The 17,303-nt window shown below is 37.5% G+C and overlaps 1 protein-coding gene across 1 annotated transcript in view; it reads left to right on the top strand.

The window, feature by feature from the left end:
• LPXN (leupaxin) overlaps nt 1-17,303 on the top strand; it is a 43,742-nt gene that overhangs the window by 7,107 nt on the left and 19,332 nt on the right. Inside the window, exons 3-7 of the mRNA XM_063095106.1 lie at nt 4,876-4,922; nt 9,829-9,928; nt 13,968-14,135; nt 14,986-15,159; nt 15,279-15,360. Of these exons, the coding sequence (XP_062951176.1) occupies nt 4,876-4,922; nt 9,829-9,928; nt 13,968-14,135; nt 14,986-15,159; nt 15,279-15,360 (571 nt within the window). The remainder of the gene's footprint in view (nt 1-4,875; nt 4,923-9,828; nt 9,929-13,967; nt 14,136-14,985; nt 15,160-15,278; nt 15,361-17,303) is intronic.

Raw genomic sequence — 17,303 nt, 5'->3', positions numbered from 1 at the left:
TCACTTGGGATATTCCAATTTTACTGTCTGGGCATCAGAGATGCATGTTGCAGTTGGACTGGAATGGCACTCAGTAAGGCCAGAGATCACTTCCAGGAAAGCCAAATGGCAGCTCAGAAAAGTTTTCTCAGGGTGACTTTTCAGGGTCACTACTTTTCTGGTCTTATTTTCTGCTGAGTAGATTAGGAAATTCAATTATTACTGTTCCCAGAGATGATGACAATGTAGGAAACCAACTCAAGCTAACTAAACTCACAAGAGATGATGTATAAGAAAAACCCAGAAGTCCAATTTATTAATTTGTGGTTACACTTCAAACTGTCAGGTAGAACAGATATTACTATTTGCTGATATGCATCTTATCTTCCTATGGGTAAATCTATGTGAACCTACATTATAATTAGAAGGTTCCTTGCTGAGAATGTAATTAGTATAAGAAGAATTAAGTAGATGCCCTTCGTATCCGCCGTTTTTGTACTGTGACATTCTGATTCATTCTTGTACACACTACGGAATAAACAGTAGCAAAGACCTAAAATTTGAGCTGGTGGGTAGTTTCCCTCCCTAACTGTTTTTTCCTTCCAGACACATACACGCAGTTTTAAGGATACTCATTTATCTCTCTGCTAGAGAGCTATCGTCTTTGTTCTCACTGTAAGATTATAGTCATAGGCTCCTGTGTCCCCAGGCAATCTGTCCTCAACATAGCAGCAGGGTGATCCTTTAAAACTTAAGTCAGACCATGTCATTCTTCTACTCAAAACTCCTCAATGACTTTCCATCTCATTTGGAGTAAAAGCCACATTCTTTATGCTGACCTTTGTCGGGGAAACCATATGTCCTGGTTTACCTAGAAGAGGCCTGAGTTTATGCTTGTTTTTCTGACATACTATTGACTTTACATTTTACTCCAGATTTTCAATTATTTTTTTGAAGTTTTATTATTAGCATTTGTGTTAAAGTAAGCCAGCATGGCTTAACAGACCTCTCCTTGGCCCTTCTGGCATCTTCCATGGTCTCATCTGGCAGTACGTAAGACAAATATGCAGTGAACAGAGCTCTCAATTTACTATGACTAAATACAGAAGATGACTAATGACAACTCATCTCTTTTCCTGATCCTGTTCAGACAAAACCTAAATAGGAGCAGCCTTTCTAGGATAATATGTGGGGTGCTGGCTGTTCAAACTAAGAGCTCAAGCACGAGCGGTCAGGGACAGCTAACTCCTCTGGTCTTTTGTGGTGTCAAGAAAATTGTTGAGGCTTTTTTCCCTTCTGGCCACTTGGTGTACCACCAGTCGTGGCCTGCCGTGGTCCATGTGGTAGCCTGTGAGATGCATAGAGACTCCTCAGGGTCGGTAAGAAATATGAGAACTTGTGGCTTAGTGTCAAACAAATTATGTTTAGGAAATGGAGGCTAAGCATTCTTGCCATAGAGTATAGTGTAATCTGAATATTCTTGTTCAAGCCCTTTTGCTTTTATTTGTATGTGTAAAGCTCTAACCACTTGTTTTATTATTCGGTAATACTTTTTAATTTTACAATAAACCCTTTCAGCAGTTAGCTCAAACCAAAACCAAAGCTAAAAGTGCATGTTAATTTTGAAGTAGCATTGTCATCTTCTTCAAAAGTTAATAAGAATAATGTGCCTGAAGATGACAATTCAGCATGTGCAGCTGCTGGAGGTGTGTTACATGTCATTGTGAAGCTCACCGTTTCATTTGTATAGAATGACTTTTCTAAATTAATGTTGCTCATTTTCAATTCCAAGTTTTCTTGTGCTTGCAAGTAAAGTGAACTGTGATGATTAAAGAGTTGATTCTTTTTGCAAACCATCAAATCATGTCAGTTTTATATCAGTGTTATCAAAGCCCTCAATTGGAAAATTTAATTCCAAAATTTCATTTTTTTTAATCTAATGCAAAGGATCAAAATAAAACATTTGGAATTCATTCTTTGGTTAAAAAGAATGAAATATCTGACATTGTTAATGCCATTGTAAATTTAATTTAAAAGCTCAGTAGTGAAGATAAAATGTTTTTTGTGGTGAGAATATGAATACAAATGTTGGTGGAGCATAGCATTGTGGTAAAAACAATGTTCTTACCAATTTCAAAACCTATGGAGCAGAAATGTACTTGGAATTGGTTGTGATGTGCACAAAATTCATGACTGCATCCAAATAAGCTGTAGTATTTTACCAATCAAATTAGAAACTATAATTGTCAAAATTTATAAATACTATATATATACACAGAGTATATAAGTAACTGATCTACAAAACTTTTGTGACAGAAGATGATATCAAACAGTAGTCTCCCTTTATCCACGGTTTCACTTTTCATGGTTTCAGTTACCTGTGGTCAGCTGTGGTCTGAAACTATGAAATGAAAAATTCCAGAAAAAAACAATTCATAAGTTTTCAATTGCATGCTGTTCTGAGTGGCATGATGAAATCTCACACCATCCTGCTTTGTGCTACCTTGGACGTGAATCATTCCTTTGTCCAGTGTAACCACACTGTACAAGTTACCCACCTGTTAGTCACTTAGTAGCCTTCTCAGTTATCAGATTGACTATCATGGTATCACAGTGCTTATATTCACGTAACCCTTATTTTAACTTAATGACCCCAAAGCACAAGAGTGGTGATGTTGTTATAATTGTTTTACTTTATTGTTAGTTATTGTTAATCTCTTACTGAGTCTAATTTATAAATTAAATTTATTCATAGGTATGTATGTGTAGGAAAAAACAGTACAATACAAAGAAAGATTTCAGCATGGATGTATGTATTTTTCTCTCTGTGTTGCCTATCGTTAATTGAATTTTGAAAATTCCTGGGCTTCTGAAAAACCACTTTGTAAAGCAACCCACATTTAGGTTGCATTATGTGCAAAATCAGTTGGAAATCTTTAATCAAATTATTAAATGAATGTAGCATGAAAAATTCAGCTTTTGAAGCTTTTAGCAAGTTATAATTATGTCAAATAAAGCTTGCAAAAAGGAAGAAGCTCAAATTTCTCCCTACAAATCTGGAGAGAAATTGAACGAATCAAAACACTAGAGCCCATACAATTTAATTACCTAAAATGAAAATCGTGCTTTGAAAAATCTTGACTTTGATGGATTTTGACTCCTAATTTTAATTGGATAAATTTATATTCTCCACCAGAATGTAATGAAATTATGTAAGTCTGTGATTTGCAGTGTCTATATTTGGTGAAATGTTAAAAAGAATCAAAAATAGAGACAAGTTGTAAATTTTGTCTTGTAATATTATTAAAGAAAGGTACTCTGAATGGAGGCAGAAAGACAGTACCTGTGAAAATATTGGCTTGAAATATTTATACATTTTAATATAAAAAATAGAATTGAGAATATCTTCCATTTAGCAGAATTTTCTCTGAAATTATAGGTTCATCAGTAGCTATAGAGGGAGTATTTTCTCAATTAAAAATGATACATATAGTCGTCTACAGAGAAGCATCAGTTAAAAGCATCAGCAATTCAATTCTATGAAAATAATACCACCATATTGAAAAAAACCCACATTTTTCAGAAAAATTTCCATATCAAAATGTTAGAGACAGCAACGGCTAAGTAACCAATAAAAGTATGTGAATATATATCAAGAATAATTATTTACTTGTGCTATTGTTAAATGTTCAACTAATCATTGAGGTTTTTAAAGTATTTGTTTTAATGTTCATAGTTATGTGTCATTTAAAAATATTATAGAAATTTTTATTTTGAAAATAAATTTTGAATAGAATTACTTTATACGTCCATCAGTTTAATCAAACCAAATTTTGGCCAATAAATACATATTTCAATAACTACATAATATGAATTATTTTTAGAATCCCCTTTCACTCTGAAGAGTGTCCCAGTTTGAACAATAAATTATATGGTCACCCTATCTGCATGATCTGGCTCCTTTTACTCTCTGCCCCTGTCTCCCTGGTTTGCTCTGCTCAGGCCACACTGGCCTCCTTGTTGTTCCACAGATGCTACGGGGTGTTTTCCCTGCTGTTCCTTCCCCTGAATTGTGTTACCCCAGATATCTGCTTACTTTCTTCACCTCCTGTAAGTCAGGCATCCTCTTCTGAGTGAGTCCTTTCCTGAACAATATGTCTATAATTGCCATTTCTCCTTTATGTCCCACCTTCCACCTCTTGCTGAATTTTACATATTAATTTGTTTATTATCCTTTTCTCACCCCCAGAATGTAAGCTCCAGGGTAGACACTTTTTACTGATTGTTTTGTTTTGTTTTCTGACCACTACACCCCCGGCCCTGGCATATGACAGGCACTCAATAAAATTTGTTCAATAAATACATGAGTTACTGACCAACCACCCTTTAGATTGACACTTATTTCTTTTCCTGTGTCAAGTTTATGTTATAATCTCCCCCCAGGTAGGGTCCTGTCTAGTTAAAGGGGCTTTGCTCTGACCCATTTTGTTTGCATTATGGTTTGGGTTTTTTTTTTTTTTTTGCAGCTGGCTGGTAAGGGGTTCCAAACTTTTGACCTTGTTGTTACCAGCACCATGCTCTCCCAAGTGAACTAACCAGCCAGCCTGCTTTATGGTTTCTATCTGAGGATGTTCTGCTTCTCCGTTTCAGTGCTTTCTAGGCAGGGAGGGGCTGCGAGTATTTGTTCACATGCCAACTACTCTGCTTAGAATTTGGCCATTCTCTGCAGGATGGCTGATAGTACCTCTGTCTTATGAAAGGATATCTCACAGATATGCTAGTTATCAGTCTCTTCTAGAAGCTAAAAGCATCCTCTATCTTTAGGTGTTGATAAGCATCAACATTCTAATAACAAAAATTCATTTTTTGTTCTTCTCCATCACTCACATGTCTTAGGTGCAGCTCGTGCATACTACCAATATCCAGGAGCCCAATGTCTACAGGTATGTTTTTTATTACATATATTTAAAAATGAAAGTTACTAGGTAATTGTTATCAATCTTTGTGCAGTAATTTACTTTGCAAGTGTTTATTATTAGAACTTCTACACTCTCCTCCTTTTTCCATAGTCTTTGAGCAGAGCTTGTGCTAAGCTGTCTTGGCAACTTCTCACAGTGCCTGGCTTCCACTATTTCCTTTACCACCTGAAAATAGTCTCAGAATGGCCACAGATGTTTTGGAACAGCTGTTCCAGACATCATGCTCCAGGTCACCAGACAGAAAATACACCTGAAGAAACTTAAGTGAGATTTCAAAACATCAAAGCTAGGATCAGGGTAAATTAAGATAGTGGGTCTCTAATGACTATATACTTCTTTCCATATTTGCTCAAAATTTATTTATTGGGTCTAGGCATTTTCTTTTAATAAAAGTTACATATTGAGACAGATTCACTCACTAAATAATTTCTTCTAGCCAGAGCAGAATTGACAGTCTGAAAAAATAAAAAGGCCACTTTTCTTTTTCTCTCTTCAGTTATAGCTTGCAATTTTTAACATCATACATCTTTCTGGGAAACAAACTAACAGGCTTAAAATACAGACAGTAAAGACTCCTCCTGGTGAAGAGTAGTACACCGCACCTTATTTGGTTTCAGAATTGCAACCAATAGTGACACAGATGAGACAACAACAGAGGAAGGACTGTGCTACAAGAAGTTTTTTTAAAGCTTCCCACTTGAGGGCTCTTGCTACTGTGGTGGAAGCGAGGCCAATTTATTAATACAAATTGCCAGTTCATTCCAGTTCCAAGAAGTTGCAGGATGAACATTCCTCCTAGTCCTCTTTCTCTCCATGCCGCCACCAGCCCCCACTGCACTGATTAAAAGAATCAAAACAAAGCAAAACAACAACAACAAAACAGAACCTGGTAAACAATAGGTTCTCAGTAAATATTTGTTTTTTTAAATCTAGGAGACCAAGTCTTCAGTAGAAATACAAGTGAACACAAGAACATATAATATGAAAACCGGACCAACCAACAGCCATTTTCTGGTGTATCTGGCATTGTGGTCAATAGATAACACACTGATGCTAACTTACTGACACTCCCTTCCCTACACATAGTGTGGGTCTCTGGCCTATTTCCAATCACTTCCCCCACTCTTGTCTTACTCTGCATCCCAGGGGAGCTGACCCTTGCAAATTAGGTTTTCCAGGCTCCAGGGTTAGTTGACTCTCATTAGCTTTAACCAATGGGAGGCTTTGTGGAGAGACTGGAGGGAAAAAGTACGGAAATCCAGGGCATCTCCCACCCTCTAGTCACTCTTTTTTCACAGGTCTCTGTCAGCAGCTGTCTTTCTTTTATGGCTTTAGCTGAAGCATGACAACTTTGCTTTGGTTCCAGCTTCTGCCCATTGACCTGGGCCCCTGGACTCTGGTAACTTTGCCTCTTTGTCCCTTTAGCTTAAGTGTAGTAATGGCTTCTTGCCACAGCTAATCTCTGGGTTACCTCAATGTCTTCCGTTTTGATTTTTAGCTCTGCCGTCACCTGTGTAATCAACTTTCTGGATTAAATTCTTCCTGTTTACTCACAGTGGTTTGTGTTTTCCTGACTGGCCTTTGACTGATATTCTTCCCATTACTGAATGATACTTGCTGTGTAGGCCTATGTGGGAGAGTGATATAAAATCCGGGTGACCTAGTAAATATGTAATAGACTGATACTAATCCCCGAGGCTGGCATAACTCAGAGCCGGCAAGGCTAGCGTGTTCAGATAGAATATTAGACTCAGGAGTTATATTCCTGCATTCTGTTTCCAACACTTGCTCTGGCTTGCTTAAATGAACTGAACATTGCTTTCAATATACCTTGAAGGTATATTCAATTCTGGCTGTGAATATAGCTGTGGAATAATATTTCTAATATAGTTATATATCAATAGCAATATGAGTAGTACTTTAGAAGTGTTTCTTTTACATGAACAAAAATAATTTTGATAATAATGGGGAGGGACACTTTATAAAAATATAACAGAAATAAATGGGGGGTGGAAATCCAGCACAATAAAGCCTCTTACTTAAGAAATCTGGATTCTTTTAAATGCATCTCTTGTGATTTGTATTATATAGAAATCTCTGAGTAAAGAAGTCATTTGTTGCTGCTGACTTAGCAAAGCACCTTTACTATCTTCAGAAGGTCAGGGGACAAATCAAAAGACCTCTGATTTGAGGTTCCTCTGTTTTGGGGAACATTTCCTTCAGCAGACACTTTACTTTGTAATCATCAACTGTTAAAGGTCTCTTGTTTCTTATTTTTAGGTTTTTAGTAATATAGAAGCCCTGATAAGAAACTACATTTGTTCTGTGTTTGGGCACAGAGCAGTACCTAACATGTGTGAAGTGGTATCTCATAGTGGTTTTCATTTGCATTTGTTTCCCTGATGACTAATAATGTTGAGGACTGGATAGTTAGCTGAGTTGCTTAGAGCATGGTGCTGATACTATCAAAATCCAGGGTTCAATCCCTGTACTGGCCAGCTGCCAAAAAAAAAAAAAAAAGTTGAGCACCTTTTCATATACCTGTTGTCATTTTTTTGTCTTCTTTGGAGAAATATCTACTCAGGTTCTCAGCCCGTTTTTTAATTGGGTATGTGGCTCTTCTTTTACATCTGCCAATCATTTTTCTTCATGGAAGTCTTACACATTTCTTGTTAGATTTATTCTTTGATATTGCATAATTTTTGTTAGTATTATGAACAGGTTCCCCCCCACCACTGGATTTTCAAATTACTTACTACTGTTCAATAGGAAAGATACTGTTTCATTTTATTTTTATATCTAGTCACTGTCCTTACCTTTTTTATTCATTCTAATAGTTATTTGATAATTTATCTTGAATTTTCCAGGTAAATAATCATACCATCTATTTTAAAAGAAAATAGGAGTGAGAGGGCTTTCCTTTTTTTCCAAATGTATAATTCTCTTTTATTTTAAAATGAATTTGATAATGCATTCTAGAATAATGTTAAAGGCTAGAAATGATAGTAGGATCTGTGTCCTGCTCATCTCTTAATTAGAAATGTGTTTAGTATTTGATTATTAAATATGAGGCTTGCTATAGATTTCTTATAGATATATTTGATTAGGTTATAGAATTTTTCTTGTTTTCTTGATCTTCAACAACAGGAATGGTAGTTAAATTTGTTTTCCACTGCTTCTTCAGCACCTATCAATATATTTATAAAGCTCTTTTCTTGTTTGTTAGTATAACAAATTATATTAATCCCTTTCCTAATTTTGAACCATTCTTGGATGACTGGTATAAACACTACCTAGCTATGATTTTTTAAAAAAACACATTTCTGCTATTTTTATTTAAGCTTCTCTCTCTCTCTCCCTCTCTCTCTCTCTCTCTCTCTTTCTCTCTGTCTTTCTCTCACTCACACACACACACACACACACACACACACACACACACACACACACACACACACAGTATTCTCTCTTTGTCTGGTTTTAATATCAAGTTTCTGTGATATTTATAGAATGAATTTGGTAATTTTTCATGTTTTTCTATGTACTTGGAAATTTTATACAATGCTCCCCCAAAACTGTTACTTTTTGTTTATTTTCTCTTTCATTAATTTATGCTGTTTACTCCTTTTGTTTAATCGTTTTAGGTTTTTCGTTTTTAGTTTCTTGACTTGAATATTTGTTTATTTCTGGTCTTTCTTATTTTTCAATATTGCACTTACATCTATTTATATATTTTCCTTTCAATAACATTTTGCTTTCAGTTTTGAGGCAGATATGTATGTTCTCATGGCTATTTCTAAATAGTTTGAAAATTCAGTTCAATTATTTTTACCCCAGGAGTAATTTAGAAGTGCTTTATTTTTTCTTAAGTGGATAATTTTTTATAATTAATCTGTACTTTTATTCACTGCTATCTAAGAATATGGTCTGTATAATTTATTTCTTAGAGTTTAGCAAGCTTTATTTTATATCCTCATACACAGTTAATTTTACTAATGATTATGCTGATATTTAAATAGGATCTATATTAAGTTTGTTGGGTCCAAAGTTTTTATATTCATAATTTATTCACAATCATATGAATATGGAACCATCATATACATTATCCAAACTTTCTATACCAGGGCTTTGCAAACTTTTTTATATACAGGGCTAGACAGTAAATATGTTAGGCTTTGTGGACCATGAGGTCTCTGTAGCAACTACCCAACTCTGCGGGAAAGCAGCTATAAACAGGAGGTAAATGAATGTATATGGCCAGATTTGGCCCATAGACCGTAGTTTGCTGATACCTACTCTATATTCTTATTGATTGATTGATTGATTGATTGATTCATTGATTGCCTGATAAGAACTGAGAGGAAATATAATAGTTTATAATTTTTTTTAAAAAGAATACTATTAAGATTTTAAAAATTCAGATCTCTAGTTTTAAAGGTTTTTTCAGAGATTGCTCTGTACCTGGTAGTTGGGGGAGAATGGCCTGTCACCTACATGTCCACCACTTTCCTTTGTTCACTTGAGAACAATGATTATTTTTTGAGATGAACAGTGAGAAATAAAGGCAAAAGGCAGAGAGAACTTGTTCAGATTTTTAGTCTAGTACCCATTTATTTATTTTTTTATTTTAAAGAAATATTTGTTTCTTTAATTCATTGCAACATAATTGATTGTACATGTCTGTGGGGTACAGTGTTCAATATCAATAGCTGTGTGCAATATAGTACCCATTTTTTAAATACTCTGTCCCTGGCTTTAGAGTCACGTCTAAGGGGTTAATAGCTAAAATTGCATTTTCTGTTACTTTGTGTGTGGCTTAACATTTATTTGAGTTTCAATGTGTTAGTATGTTTTTTTTTTTTCCTCTCTATAGTGAGGTCCAAGAGCGAAAGGAATCCCCACCACCTCCTAAAACCTCAGCAGCCACTCAACTGGATGAGCTCATGGCTCATCTGAGTGAAATGCAGGCCAAGGTGAGTATAGTCATATGATAAAGCCTCCAGGGCCCACAGAGGCACCAGTTTGTCTTTGTGGAACTCAACTCTTCATTCTTCCCCTTAGGAATTCTTTTAAGTTGTCATTCATTTTCCCAGACTAAATTCATTCATTCATTCATTCATTCATTCATTTTTATTGGTTATGAATATTCATGAGACACAAGGCTGATTGTCCCCCCTCTTACCCTAGATGTGATAGCCAGATCCATACTGGCAGTATGCACGTTACCACAAATTGCGATTATACTCCGTGTCCCCCACCCAATTATCCCCAACCTCCCTCCCCCTACCCATTTCCCCCACTCCTCTTTGCATCTCTAGGTATGTTCTCTCGCTCTGCAAGTCCAGCACACCACTGTGGTCTTTCTTTCCTTCCTTCTCTCTCTCTTAGACCCCACTTATGAGTGAGTACATGTGGTATTTATCCCTCTGTGCTTATTTCACTCAACAGAAGTTTCTTCAAGCTCATCCATGTTGTTACAAATGGGAGAATTTCATTCTTTTTTATGGCAGAGTAGTATTCCATGGTGTATATATTACCACAGTTTCCTTATCCAATCATCCATTGATGGACATTCAGGTTGGTTCCATATCTTGGCTATTGTAAACAGAGCTGCAGTGAATATGGGAGTGCAGGTATCCCTTTGCCATGATGATTTCCATTCTTCTGGGTTTATACCCAGAAGTGGGATTGCTGGATTGTATGGAAGATCTATCTGTAGTTGTTTGAGAAACCTCCATACTGTTTTCCATAGTGGTTGTACTAATTTACAGTCCCACCAACAGTGCAGGAGTGTTCCCTTCTCTCCACACCCTCGCCAGCATTTTTTATTCACCATCTTTTTGATTATAGCCAGTCCAGCTGGGATGAGGTGATATCTCAATGCAGTTTTACTTTGCATTTCCCTGATGACTAGTGATGTTGAGCATTTTTTCATGTACCTGTTGGCCAATTGTATGTCTTCCTTTGAATAATGCCAGACTAAATTTAATTCAATGGATTAAACCAACTTTGTGCTGTGTGTTATTTGGACACAAAAGATGATGTGATACAGGCCCTGATCTCAAGAAGCTTGGAGTGTTCTTGGTAAAATGAGGCATAAGCATCAATAACATTTACAGAATAGAAGACAGGTAGTTTACCAAAATATGTGGAGCAAACATTAGGAGTATAGAGAGGTTATGGATATTTTACCAGAGAGGTGGGGATGGGACTTGGGATGGACTCTGAAGAATGGATAGGGTTTGGACATAAAGAGATTGGAGGAGAGGTCTTTTTAGTTGGATTGAGCCCTGAGGGCATAGGCGTCTAAGGCCTAATGAAGTGGGAGGACTGTTAAAGAGGTCTGGCTGAGCAGGACAGAGGAGAAGACCTATGGGCAAACTGAGACAGAGCAAAGGTGATCAAAGTGTGGCTCTGACAGCAGAAGGATGAGGAGGCCCAAGCCCATATTGGGATAAAATATGCTTCCTGTTCTAGCTTCTAGAGGCTAGTGGTAATCTCATATGGCCTGGCAGGAAACAAAATCAGGTAAGTGGGCTTAAGTATTTATTAAGGGAAATATAATCTAGAATTCTTAAAACAGAGAATCCAACCATTCTAAATCTGTTTGGAGGACTTGGTATACATTCACAAAGTGACTATGAAATAATTTTAAGGCAGTACATAAAAATGTGTATGATTGGGCAGGGCAGGGACTCACCCTGGGACTCCCAATGTCCAGCACAGTGCCAGGCACATAGTGAGTAACACATATTTATTAGAGGGAGAAATGAAAAAACATCACAAACAAGTTTTCTTTAATGGCTAGTGTTCTTTGATGGGTCGATGTCCACAATAAAACTGGGTGGATTTGTTCATTGTGCTTCATATCTGAAAATACTAGAAAAACTTTGCCTTAGGAGATCTAATTGTGTTGTGTTTTCTAAGAGATTTAGTATGTGTCTTGATTTATTTATATCTTAAAAAAAATCTGTTTATTTTTTCAATAAGCCATACATTAACATTGTACGAAAATTAAAAGTACAAAAAAGTTTATACTGAACTGTTTCCCTATCAGCTGTCTCTCCCAGCCATCCAGTTCTGCCCCCTGGAGATAGGTAGTATTTCTTGTTTCTTATATGTCTGTTCAGAAATATTCTGGAACATAAAAGCAAAAAGATTTCCATGTACAATATAAATATAGATATATTGATGTATTTTTCTTAGTTATTTTTTTTTTTTTTTTTTTTTTTTTTTAAAAAGATGACCGGTAAGGGGATCTTAACCCTTGACTTGGTGTTGTCAGCACCACGCTCAGCCAGTGAGCGAACCGGCCATCCATATATGGGATCCGAACCCGGGGCCTTGGTGTTATCAGCACCGCACTCTCCCGAGTGAGCCACGGGCCGGCCCTTAGTTATTTTTCATACTTAATGTCAGTCACTCTTTCAAGCCTTTCAGACGTTAAGCTTTTGAACCCTAACCTCTTGAATATTAACTAACATTATCTAATAGAGAAGGAAGGAAATCTGTCAGATGATCAAAGTCTCATGAAGGGAAATGAGCATGTGATTGGTGAGATAATGTGAGGTTATTCCAGGCAGTAAAAATAGAATAAGTAGAGGCCTGAAGGCAGACAGTAACAAATGATATCTAGGAGACTATAAAGAGCCTGGCTTGCCTTGAACAAGGAGGCCTTTGAGTCCATAACAAAAGATGAGATTGGAAAGGTAAAGCGAGGCAATAGATGGGAGACTTTGAACGTTTGTCTGATGAGAGCAAATTTGATGTGGAGGCAATGGACAGCCATTGTAGTTTTCTGATCAACAAAGTATTAGGTAGATGGTGGGAGTAGCTCAATTAGAAAGGAGTAGAGAGAGCCAGAATCAGGACATGAGGTGATGAGAGATAAGTTAGGCATTTTTTTTTTGTAATTTGAGCATCTTCTTTTGGATGGTTTATAATAATCATTTTGATGTTTTGCTTAAATAAATTCGATCTGTCAGCAAGTCTTATCTGAGCATTTCTCACCACCATCTCTTCTAACACTGGTCTAAGTCATTATATAATAGTCTCCCTGCATCCACTCTTGCTTGTCAACACCTAATTCTCCGCTCTGCTTCCACAAGGATATTATAAACCAGATGCCTTCACTCTCATGCTTGAAATTCCTCAGTGGCTCCCATCATCCTAGAATAAAACCCAAGCTTTCACCATGACAGTCCTGTGTGATCTTTGCCTCTCTCCATCATCTTCTCCTGCTTTGCTAACTCTTACTCCCCACTCACCTTTTTTTTACTTTTCTTCTAATGTTCCAAATTGTTTCCTTCTTCAGGGCCTTCTTTCCCTCTGGTCTTCTTTTCCCACAAATGTCAATATTTCTGGGCCCCTAAGTATCACTCAAATATCTGCTTAAATATCACTTCCTCAGAAGTGATTTCTGTAATCATCCTCACCTAAGTTAATTCTTCCTCACCATCCCACCCTCTGTCACTTCTATCTCCATGTATAACATAACTTTTATCTACCTGACATTACGACATATATTTATTTGTTTAATTGTTTATTTTCTATCACCCATAAACTGCAAATTCCATGAGGGCAGAGACTTGGTTTATCTTGTACATTGCTTTATTCCAAGTACCCAGAGCATTGATTGGTGCAAATTAGGGGTTCAACAAATATTGCAGAATAAATGGATAAAAGGAAGATGTGACTAATTGTTCACCTGGGGTCACCATAAGAGCTAGAAAGGGTATCATCATGCACTCAATTTTCTACAGTAAGAAATAGAAGATTAGTCAGATTACATTCAGACTGAAAAGCTTAAAATGAAACGGAGGTGAAAGCATTTTTATTGGTGTTAAAATGTTAGATTCCTTCAGTGCCTTGGAGAAAGGTTAGGGAAAGACTAAGTGATCAGTCAGCAGAAGTGAGTTGTGTAGAAAATAAATGAATACATTTTTTAAAAAATGTCAATGAGGATAAAAGCCCATGAGGCTGATTCTCTTCATGGTTCTTTCCTTGTACTAGGTTGCAGTGAACGCAGATGCTGGCAAGAAACACTTACCAGACAAGCAGGATCACAAGGCATCCCTGGATTCAATGCTTGGGGGTTTGGAACAGGAACTGCAGGACCTTGGGATTGCCACAGTACCCAAGGGCCACTGTGCTTCCTGCCAGAAGCCAATTGCTGGGAAGGTGGGACTGCCTGAGATGTTGGTCCTACAGCCATCTGTGTCTGCCTGTATGTCTGTCTCTGTCCCACCAAGGACTGCTTATATTCTAAGACATTTTAGTAATGGTTAATAATTACTGATTATTTACAGTGCTCTGGGCACTGAGCTCAGTGCTTTACAAGTATTCCCTCAATTCATAGTCACACTAGCCCTTCAAGGAGACTCTATTATCATTTCCTTTGTAAAGATAAGGAAACTGAGGGCTCAAAGACATTAACTGACATGCCCACTGTCTAGTAAGACGCAGAGGTAAGATTTGAAACCAAGAGAATCTGACTCCCTAGTTTGAGTGCTTAACCATTTTTCTGGACTGCCTTTACTTAGATGAACTTTCTCACTGCTCCCTCTGTTCAAACATTCCCAGTCTAAATTGATTACAATTTTCAGCTGAATTCAACTACAGATCACATGTGGAAGCTCCTGTTGTACATCATCCTTCATCACAGTCACGATAAATGGCTTTGAGGCCTGACTGTGCATGGGGCATGAAATCGGGTGTGTAGCCCAGGGGAATAAAAACCATTTGGCCTTTTCCTTTTCCGGGGGTCCCTTCCATGCCAAGGTTATGCTCTGTGTTGTTTCTACCACCCTCTGGGAGAGTAGAGTGGTGACGAACATTTACAAGCTTTTATCAGAGTGAACAGTAAGGAAAGTGGGCAGCCTTTTACTGTCCATAAAGCACAGACAGCAGACTGTCTTAGGTGGAACCTAGGTCTAGGCCTTTTATGTAACTATAGGGGATGTTGTTGGCAACCTATAGACTCTACAGCACTCAACTGGGCTTTCAAGTCAGGCTTTGTGTCATCCCCCAGGTGATCCATGCTCTGGGACAATCGTGGCATCCAGAGCACTTTGTCTGTACTCACTGCAAAGAGGAGATTGGCTCCAGCCCGTTCTTTGAGCGGAGTGGCTTGGCCTACTGCCCCAAGGACTACCACCACCTGTTTTCTCCACGCTGTGCCTACTGTGCTGCTCCCATCCGGGATGTGAGTAAATCTCTGCCCCGCTCCATCTTACATGTAGCTTTTAATCACTCATTTAGAACTGGGGTCATGTTTTACAGCTCTGCGGCATTCTAATATCTCTTTGTGTGTTCCTTTTCCAGAAAGTGCTGACGGCGATGAACCAGACCTGGCACCCAGAGCACTTCTTCTGCTCTCACTGTGGAGAGGTATTTGGTACAGAAGGTATGACTTGGGAGGCTGCATCCCAAATCCAAGGGGGTATTATGGGAAGACCAGCAGTACTCTTCCTTATAGCTGTGGCCCAGTGGCCATTGCAGTCCTAGTTTCTAGCACTACCATCTCAGTGCCTATTTCAGTGCCAAATGTCATCCCTTCCTACCTTTCTCTTACACTTACAATTTTCATTTAAATTTATTTATTTATTTATTGGTTTGTAGGGATTTTTTAATTGAAAAATAATTGATTATACATATTTGTGGGGTACAGAGTTGAATATCAATACCTGTGTACAGTGTGTGATGATCAAATTAAGATAATTAGCATGTTCTTCATTACAAAACATAACCATTCCTTGTATCTATTAACCAATTTCTCGCTAACCCTCCATCCTTCTCCCCACTTCCCACCTCTAATAACCACAGTTCTGTTCTCTCCTTCAGAAAGGTCAACATATTATCATGATCTTCCTTCCTTCCCTGCCTCTCTCTCTCCTTTCTTCCCTCCCTCCTACTTCCCTTCCTCCCTCCCTCTCCCTCCCTTCCTCCCTCTCCCTCCCTTTTTCTCCTTCTTTCACTCCCATTTATGAGTGAGGACATGCTGTATTTCTTTTTCTGTGTCTGGCTTGTTTCATTTAACATAATTTCCTGCAAGCTCATCCATGTTGCTGCAAATGGCAGAGTTTCATTCTTTTTTATGGCTGAGTAGTATTCCATTGTGTATATATACCACATTTTCCTTATCCAGTCATCTGTCGATGGACATTTAGGTTGATTCTATATCTTGGCTATTGTAAATAGAGCTGTGATAAACATGGGAGTTCAGGTATCCCTTCAACATGATGATTTCCATTCCTTTGGGTATACACCCAGTAGTGGGATTTCTGGGACCTGTAGTTGTTTGAGAAACTTCCATAGTGTTTTCCATAATGGCCATAATAATTTACAGTCCCACCAACAGTGTAGAGGTTTTCCTCTTTCTCCACATCCTCACCAGCATCTATTATTCTCTGTCTTTGTGATAGTAGCCAGTCTAGAAAGATGATGTCTCAGTGTCGTTTTGGTTTGCACCCTGATAATTAGTGATGTTGAACATTTTTTCATATACTCATTGGCCATTTGCATGTCTTCTTTTGAGAATGTCTATTCAACTCCTTTGCCTATTTTTAAATTGGGTTATTTTTTTATTTTACTGTGTAGTTGTTTGAGTTCCTTGTATATTCTGTATATTAATCCCTTGTCAGATATATAGTTTGCAAATATTTTCTCCCATTCTGTAGGTTGTCCTTTTACTCCGTCAATTGTTTCCTTTGCTGTGCAGAAGCTTTTTAGTTTGATTTAATCGCATTATTCCCCCTTCTGTTGCCTGTGCCTTTGAGATCTTATTCATAAAATCTTTGCCCAGTCTTACATCCTGAAGTGTTTCCCCTATGTTTTCTTCTAGGATTTTTATAGTTTCAGGTCTTATATTCAAGTCTTTAATCCATTTTGTGAGATGTATGAGTCTAGTTTCATTCTTCTACAAATGGACATTCAGTTTACCCGGCATCATTTGCTGAATAGGCTGTCCTTTCCCCCATGTGTGTTCTTAGTGCCTTTGTTGAAGATCATTTAGCTGTAAGTACATGGGTTGATTTCTGGGTTCTCTGTTCTGTTGCATGGGTCTGTGTGCCTGTTTCTATGCCAGTACCATGCTATTGTGTAGTTTTCAGTGTAGAGATCTTTCACCTTCTTGGTTAATTTTATTCCTAGGTATTTTATTTTTTTGGTGACTGTTGTAAATGGGCTTGCTTTTGTGATTTCTTTTTCTGCTAGTTGTTAGAGTATAAAAACGCTACTTATTTTTATATGTTGATATTGTATCCTGCAAATTTACTGAAATCGTTTATCAGCTCTAGGAGTTTTTTTGTAGAGTTTCTATATGTAGGGTCAAGTCATCTGCAAACAGGG

The sequence above is a fragment of the Cynocephalus volans genome, chromosome 4 (genome assembly GCF_027409185.1).
Source record: "Cynocephalus volans isolate mCynVol1 chromosome 4, mCynVol1.pri, whole genome shotgun sequence".
NCBI classification, from domain to species: domain Eukaryota; kingdom Metazoa; phylum Chordata; class Mammalia; order Dermoptera; family Cynocephalidae; genus Cynocephalus; species Cynocephalus volans.
The sequence above is the reverse complement of the archived record's forward strand: the minus strand, read 5'-3'. Positions and strand labels throughout refer to the sequence as shown.